Source organism: Macaca mulatta, chromosome 12 (genome assembly GCF_049350105.2).
Source record: "Macaca mulatta isolate MMU2019108-1 chromosome 12, T2T-MMU8v2.0, whole genome shotgun sequence".
NCBI classification, from domain to species: Eukaryota; Metazoa; Chordata; class Mammalia; order Primates; family Cercopithecidae; genus Macaca; species Macaca mulatta.
In genome coordinates this window covers 106,589,952-106,598,773 of record NC_133417.1, presented here as the reverse complement: position 1 = coordinate 106,598,773, position 8,822 = coordinate 106,589,952, and the positions used below count along the sequence as shown (strand labels likewise).

Below are 8,822 nucleotides of genomic sequence, written 5' to 3'. Positions count from 1 at the left end.
AAACTGTGACATGTTAAGGATTGGGTGGAGCTCATTATCATTGTTGAAACTCTCAGACTTAAAGGCAGATGATATATGCCCCCAAGTCAGTTTTCAGAGAATATTTGATACTTTTCGTGAGTTTCATTTCAGTACTTTTCACTACTTGCTTGAATTTAAAAAAAAAATATTTCCTACATTGCTATGAATGTAGCAAATATTTAGGTAGATGAGACTTGGATCCTGATGTTAGCTACTGTCTAAGGAAATGAAGCTAACACTAGAAATTAAGTTCTTAACAATAAACTATTTATGGATGGCTTTTTAAGTATTTAAAAATATTCCAAGTAGTAAAAAGCACTTGGACACAAAATAGCATCAGAATTAAGAATTTGAAATTTTTCCATTAAAATATTTTATTTCAATTTCAAATATTTTAAAATAATTAAAGTTGATTTTCTCCCTTTGTGGAGGGTAGGAGAGTGAATAGATACATTGACAGATTGCTCAAAGAAAATTAACTAGAAAATGTATACTAAATTCAAAATCATTGCTACCAAATGTCTTACCTTTTTTTTTTTTTAACATTGCAGTTTCAGAAAGTCAACAAGAACGGTTTTGATCCTTTTCTAAGGAATATAAACAAAATGTCAGTCAGTAAAAAAAAAGATCAAGATATATACAAACGTAGAAACATTTTAGGTGCAGAGGTTATAGAGCACGAAGACCAGGATCCTCCTTATCCAGCACAATCAAAAACTGCAGGACCTGCTAATAAAACCTGGGCCCATGACCCTAATATCTTCACAACAAAGACGTCAGAAACTGAGAATAAGTTAGCCCCTGACCCTACTATCAATACGATAAAGGGTTTAGATACAAAGAATAATTTAAAAGAAAATCTACCAAATGTATCTTTACCAAGTTTCAAAGGAGAATCATCAAGGGCTGGAAATGTACATGCAAATACATGTCACCTCTCAAAGTCTTTAAATTTTACCCCCCAGATAGAATATTTAAAACAATCAATGATACTCAAGTCAATTTTAAGTAAAAATCTGCAAGACCTTTCAGACAAATTATTTTCTAAACCAGAAGTTAGTATGAACAGTGAAGCAAGAGAGAAAAGTAGTTCTCTACTTATAAGCATTCATGATAAATCATCAAGTAGTATGGAAGACAACATATTGGGAAAAAAACAAGATTTAAACAACTGGCTTTCAGAAAAAGACATTTTAAATTCAAAGACTATTTTAAGTCAAATAATTAAAAATATTCCTGTGGATTTATTTTCAGAAGGTAGTCAAATAACTGAAAATATTCCTGCAGATTCACTTTCAGAAGGTGGTCAAGTAATTAAAAATATTCCTGAATATTCACTTTCAGAACAGGGTCAGATAATTAAAAATATTCCTGCAGATTCCTTTTCAGAAGGTGGACCAGGACAATCTCCGGAGGTAGAAGAACATGTCTCTAAAACACACTTCGAAGCTGATGAGAGAGATTTTCCAATTAAAAAAAAGAGTAGTATCAAAAAGAAACATGTAATAAGTGAAGTACCTAACTCCAAGTCAGGTTCAAGTGGCACTGTACATGACTACATTATAAGGCAAATATTCACTGCACCAATATTCTCAGAATTGGAGATAGAAGTGAAAGAGCCAAGTGAAACACCAATGAACTTGGAAAATCAAGTACCTACACCTTGGAAGAGAAGTTTGTCATCACATACTCTACTTCATGAAGATAATGCTGATAAAATAGAATTGCCACAGCCCAGATCTGCTATAAGCCAGATAATACAAGCATTTCCTATAGATACGCTTTTAGAATCTGGGATAATCAAAGTGATAGAATTAGATAAAGAACGCCGTAAGAGTTCTTTGCTGGGTACGGGGATCACTTCTCCTAAAGGAAAGCTGAAGGATTCCCAAGAGTATTATTCAGAAATCAGAAGCGAGACAGAACCTCTTTCTGAGCAGAATATACCCATCATTCCCAAAGACACTACTTCTGTTAGTAGAGTTGAATTTATACAGGAAGACCAAAATATGTTCCCACAAGATTCAAGTTATTATTCAATAGCAAATAAAGAACTGGATTTGCCAAGAAATGGTCAGAGGCTTGGTAAAGACGAAAATGACCTCAGTTCTACTTTAGAAAGTTTAACTAACTCATTAATGGATAAACTTAATGAATCAGATGAAATAATGTTAAAATCCTTTTTAAAAAACATCTTCAATGTTTTTTTCAAATATAATCAATCTGAAAGAAGAGGACAACCAGAAAGAGAATTAGAAAGACTAATTCAACCTTCTTTTACAAGTGACACAGAACACCTTAAAGAAATCCAAGAGAATTTTGATAAAGTAGACAAATTAGACAGAAAACATATTTTGAGTCCAAAGTTGCGTGTGTTTCTAGAAGAACTCTCAGAGTCAGAAGTAAAAAATTTAAAATCTGAATTAAGTAAACAAATCCAGCATTACCTTGTAGAAAGACTTTCAGAATCAGGACATATCACCAAGGAGGACTTACCAAAAATCTACCGAAATCTGTATCTGATGAATGAGAAGGTAGAGCGGAAAGGGCCAAACAGTTTTCAGGGGAAATATTCTGAAACTGTGAAAGAAATCATGTCTTTTGTCAAAAATTTCAATCATCATTTCATAGATAAACATTTAGAAATAAGGCTAAGGTCTTTTTTAAATGAGATTCTCCAAAACTATTTCCTAAAAAACATTTCAGAAAGCAGTTTATTTAATGAGACAGAATCTGAGACTATATACCCAAACATGTCTTCTCTAAGGACTAAAAGTGTCTCACTTTCTTTTCACGAACTAGAACAAGATATTTCAAAGGGGAGTTTTGGTAGAAGGTTTGAAATAAACATGAAATATCCTTTAAGTAAATCTCTACAAAACTATCTGATAGCTTTATCAGAAAATGAATTATTACATCTAAAAGCTGATTTAAGCAAACACCTCCAGGGTCTTTTTTTAGAAAAACTTTCAAAATCAGGACTAATAACAAAAAGGCAATTAGAAGGGATCAACCAGCATATAAATTTGCTTAATTCTAGTTCTATACCATTAAAATATATAAAGACACATTTACCTTTTAGAGATGACCATCACTTTGTGGAGAAGCATTCAGAAAAGCAAAATAAATATTTAAGAATTGTTCAACAAACCACTTTACAAACGGTTTCTGAGGATAAACTTAGAGAAACAGAACTGATTCGAGAGAAAGAAAAGAAATATTTTCCCTTACAGAATTTAAAAGAAAATTCATCTTTAATTAGGGAACAGAAAAGTTATTACACTAAAGAAGAAGCTAAAACACCAAGTTTAATCAAAGTACAACCTTCTTCCAATAAAAATACCCAGGCAAGTCCATTAAACAATTCATCAGAAACACTTACAGATATACTGCTTAAGAAACTAAGGAAAGAACATGTATTTATGCAGCTTCCTCAAGCAGAAAATTCTGTTCATAAAACACAGATTCAAGACCCATATAGTTGGGGTGGTAAATCAAAAATAACTCAATCAAAAGCTTGGTGTGAAAGGACACAGAAAATGAAGTCCCTTGATAGAAAGGAGCATGTAAACATCTATAAACGGACTGTTCAGGAAAAACCTGAGGCAGTATTAACATCGTATCCAAGAATTCCTAATGCCAGAATGCCAAGGGAAGATGAGTACATAAACAGACTCATTTTTCCTTCCTGGCAAACTAGCACTTTAACTCATTTCAATACAGAGACTGAGGAAAAATCAAAATTAGAAGACCAGTATTGTCAGAGACTGAAAGGAAATAATAACAATAATAAAAAACATTTAGTAACATTTGCACAATACAAAAAAGAAATACAAACTCTTTATATAAAACCAGATGAAATTTGCACTGAAAAATGTGCCAAGTTCCCTGAAATACAGTCATTCCAATATAAAGATGTAGAAAATGAGAAAAACTCGAAACCATCCCTCTTCCCAGAATTATTTAAGAGAGAAGATCTAAAACCCAAGGTCCGAAAAGAAAGAGACTGTGTCGCCAAACCAAAAAAGTCATTTAACAAGATAGTCAGGATACTGCCAACCACACTGCCCACCACAAGAATTCACCTAAAGAAGTCTGTTCCAAGGACACTGCTTCACTGGACTGCAAGAACTACTATACATGTAATGATGTTTTTCTAAGTCTTCTACTTCTGTATTTGACAAAGTTCTGGCAATAATTTAGGGTTTGTGTATCTGCATCCAACTGTGTGTATAACCTTAATTACCCCCAAGACATACAGACCTCCAATTTAAAAATTCCTCTGAAAGGCCGGGCGCAGTGGCTCACGCCTGTAATCCCAGCACTTTGGGAGGCCGAGGCGGGTGAATCCGAGGTCAGGAGATCGAGACCATCCTGGCTAACACGGTGAAACCCCGTTTCTACTAAAAATACAAAAAATTAGTCGGGCGTGGTGGCGGGCGCCTGTAGTCCCAGCTACTCAGGAGGCTGAGGCAGGAGAATGGTGTGAACGCGGGAGGCGGAGCTTGCAGTGAGCTGAGATCGCGCCACTGCACTCCAGCCTGGGCAACAGCGTGAGACTCCATCTCAAAACAAAACAAAACAAAACAAAAAATTCCTCTGAAACTTAAATATCACCTCACCTGATTCAAAATGCAATCACAAAATCAGGGAGACTGTTAACACACCTACTACCTTTTTATGAAATAAACGGTGGCAACCTTTCCTCCCAACCCATCTGGGACATGAATTAGAAAAAGGTGCCCTCTTCCTCTGGGCAGATTCTCCCAGCTGACACAGCTGAGAGTCAGAGTACATAGTCCTGATTGTGGAAAACTGTCTGGATTTTAGCCCTGACTAAAATTAGTACAACTATTGGCTGTGGCCCGATACTGTGGAAACACAGCTGACATTTTCTTTTCATAGAGATTAACTACAACTATTGGAGGTTTTTTTTTTTTTTTTTTCACATAGCCGAATTATCTTTGCTTCAGTTAAACAAATATGAATCTCCTATGTGCCAGTTATCTGGCTAAAAATTAGGGATATGTAAAATTTACAATCCATTGGATTATGAATTGCAAGAATTTAACTTCTAGTCTTTTCTTTTCTCACCACCATGCTATATCATGTGCTGAGAAACTTGAGAATTCAAATACATTTTTAATATTAACATAAAACGATCAGGAGACCAGGCTTGGTGGCTCACGCCTATAAGGCCAGCACTTTGGGAGGCTGAGGCAGGTGGATCACTTGAGGCCAGGAGTTTGAGACCAGCCTGGCCAATGTGGTGAAACTTCGTCTCTACTAAAAGTACAAAAATTAGCTGGGTGTTGTGGTGCATGTCTGTAATCCCAGCTACTTGAGAGACTGAGGCACGAGAATCACTTGAACCCAGGAGGTGGAGGTTGCAGTGAGCCAAGATGGCGCCACTGCACTCCAGCCTGGACAACAGAGCAAGAGCAGTCTCCAAAAAAAAATAAATAAATAAAATTAAAAAAAAAAATTAGGAAAGTATATCTGCGACTAGACTTTATACAAATCATTCTAAAGCAAATTTAAAATCTAGAAGGGACTTTTAATTTTCTGAATCACTGGTCTTCCCTGTAATATGCATAACAGGCATGATCCATAATTGGAAAAACTGCTAAGTAAATATGAGTAGGTAAAACTCATATTAAATTGATACTTTGATGTGCATAATTTTCCCTTTGAGAAAATAAATCTAATTTCTGCATAAGTATTTTGATTTTATTTTCCACAGTAAAGCAAACTTTTTGCTTTATAGTAGCAGGGTAAATATTATATAGCTATATATTATACACACTATATATTATACAGTTAAATATTAACTATATAGTGGCAGGGTAAAAATACCAGCTTATACTTTCAATTTTGGATTTTTCTTTTCTATCTAAATTTGGAAATTTAGTATTGAGAGGGTGAGTGTTTGTATATATACATGTGTCTACACACTTGGAAAAAAGATAGAAGATGGGGTCATAGTTTTCAAAGAGGATTTTCTGATTTTTTTTAAGACAAATGGAATCTTGAATACAACTTTTCAAGCAAAGTAAGAAATTGCATTTATGTTAAATGATATAAGATTATATAGGATCTCAGAACCCTTATCCTAAGAGGAGGCAAGGGAGATAGAGTTATCTTTATTTCTCTTGGTTAAACCAACTGTTCCTAAACTTTCCTCTAATAGATAATTGAGTAGTAAGCGGGCATTTTTCAGATGATCAGAAACAACTTACTCATCTGATTTTTTAAAATCCAGGAATCTCCCAAAGGAATCAAGACAAAAGAGAGAGAAATTGAGTCGTAGGAGCATCTAGAAAAGTGACCAGTGGCCTGGGTCTCCATGCCCTTCCACTGCCACTCCAGTAATGGGTTATATCAGCTGTGAAGGAAAATTATGTTACTCACTAACATAGCATAAATCATCGCAGTGTGGCTTCCCTAATTGTCTTGTGTACATAAGAGGGAAGAGGAAGAATGTTTTCTTGCCTTCTTCAAACTCAGGCAAAAATGTTAAATAGGTAGAATTTATCTTTAGACTCATTATACATTCTTTTTTGTAAATCTTTTTCTGACTGCCTAATTCTTATTAGTCCTGCCCGATGTTCCCTGACCCCCAGTTCTATTAATCCATCCCCACCTGTGTTCAAATCAAGCAGCCCACTCCCTTGGTGTGGCTATCTTTGCTAAGTATTATGAGATGAGCTGCTCAAACTGCTGAGGAAATTGCTTACCCTAATTTGAGGATAACTACTAGATTCATACCTTATATAGCTATATAATAGAAAATTTGAAAAAGAATCATTTATTATGGTATATATCCTTCCGGTTATTTTACTGAATGTTTTACTTGTTTACTCAGAGTACACATGCAATTTTTTATTTTTAATGTAAACATTACAACCATATTCTTGGATGTGGCACACACACTCTCCCTCTCTCTGTATGTATATAAATTAAAGATGGTTATTAAAGGATGAAAGATCAAATTCTGGATGACATAAAAAGTAAAATATAAGAGTTCGTAATTTATATTTGGGGTCGGGAAGAGAGATTTTGGTGGAGAGAAATTACAAAGTAATCTGGCCAGCATTGCTTAGGAGTCTGTCCCCTGAGGTCAGCTCTCAAGTTTTTCAGGTTTCTAGCTTCTTATCTTCAATATCTTTTGAAATAACGATCCTTTGTAACAGTAAGATCTTTTTAAAACATGGTTTCTAGCGTAGTATCTAGCACAGTATCTAACGGGAGGCATGGGTGTAGGGTCTGAATTTAGAGACTGCCTAAGAAACATCCAATGTTTTCATTCTTTGTCTTTAACTGTTGCTATTATAAACTTTAGTCCTTGTATGTTTTTCTTTTTTCTTTTGACCATCCATGTCGGAAGTCCTTGTAAATTTAAAACCTACTTTTAAGAAACCTAATTTACCAATCTGATCTTTTATTTTATTATTTAGGATTGTTCAGATAAATTTGAGGATTTACATGACATGACCTCATTTACACACCTTAAAAAAGTAAAATCAAGATCAAGGCTTTTAGGAAAAAGCTCAGATGATATCCATAATCATGCCAGACACTCTGCAAGACCATATACTGCTCCGGAGGTTAACAAGCAACGAGAAAGCTACAGTGGAAAGTTTACAAGTCGTCGAATGGTTTCATCAGGCTTAGTTCATATAAATGATAAAACATCAGATTATGAAATGCAAAAAATGCGGCCAAAAAAAATTAAAAGAGGATATTGAAAAATGTTCGTTCATTTGTGTTATTATAAAACATGTTTAACTTAGAATGATATGTGAGGCCAGCAGTCAGAATATCATTTCTCCATTAACAAAATGGTTTGGAGATCTCTTCTTTTGTGTGACAGAAGTCAGCAACAAATTTCATCTTGTTAGAACTATTTTGTTTTGATTAAAATGAAAAACAAACACATTTGATATAAATGTGTTTTCGTTCATGAAGCTTAGGGAACAGACCCAGAAATACGTGTTCAGTTTATATTCATGAACAAAGTTTTATTTCTCAGTTTTCACTTTTTCCACTATGTAATACCACTCCAATTTGGTTTTCTCTGACTTCTCCAACCTTTGTTACACTGTAAATTATCCCTTTCTACCCAGTTTTCAGGTGATTTGTGGTTATCAATGTGTGCAGCCTTTTGTTCTGAATATATACTTCTAGGCCAGACACCATGGCTCACGCCTGTAATCCCAGCACTTTGGGAGGCCAAGGCGAGTGGATGGCTTGAGCCCAGGAGTTCTCGACCAGCCTGGGCAACATGGCGAAACCCTGTCTCTACAAAAAATCAGCTGGGCGTGGTAGCACGCCTGTGGTCCCAGCTACTGAGGAAGCTGAGGTGGGAGAACCACCTGAGCCTGGGAGGCCAAGGCTGCAGTGAGTTGTGAGAGTGACACCCCTCGCAAGAAAAAAAAAAAAAAAAGAATATATACTTTTACTCTTCAGCTCTAGTTATATTTCTAGATTCAACAGTTTGCAATTCTCTGGGCCTTATCCTTGTTTATTAACTTTTTTGGGACAGAGTTCTAGCTATGTTGCCCAGGTTGGTCTCAAACTCTGGGCTCAAATGATCCTCCTGCCTCAGCTTGTCAAGTAACTGAGATTTATAGGTGTGTGCCACCACACCCAGCTGAACTTTTATTCATTTTAACATCATCTGATATTGCATTTTTTTACACAATAAAAATAAGAATATAGTTAATTCCTGAAGCATCCCTTACACAGCAGTGACTTTCTAAGTTACTCATACAACTGTGAAAGGGCCTCTTAGTAACATC

The 8,822-nt window shown here is 35.3% G+C and overlaps 1 protein-coding gene across 1 annotated transcript; it reads left to right on the top strand.

Annotated features, from left to right (window-relative positions):
- The first annotated feature begins 448 nt into the window (after positions 1-448).
- CATSPERT (catsper channel auxiliary subunit tau) lies at positions 449-7,895 on the top strand. Its single transcript, XM_015110658.3, has 2 exons — positions 449-4,163; positions 7,479-7,895. Exons 1-2 carry the CDS (start codon positions 540-542, stop codon positions 7,767-7,769), a joined length of 3,915 nt encoding a protein of 1,304 aa, XP_014966144.2. The 5' UTR covers positions 449-539; the 3' UTR covers positions 7,770-7,895.
- The last annotated feature ends 927 nt before the right edge of the window (positions 7,896-8,822 follow it).

Coding starts and splice junctions, on each gene's coding strand:
- CATSPERT (XM_015110658.3), top strand. CDS start 540: ATGTCTTACCTTTTTTTTTTTTTAACATTGCAGTTTCAGAAAGTCAAC. Junction 4,164..7,478: donor CTGCAAGAACTACTATACAT/GTAATGATGTTT, acceptor TTTATTATTTAG/GATTGTTCAGATAAATTTGA.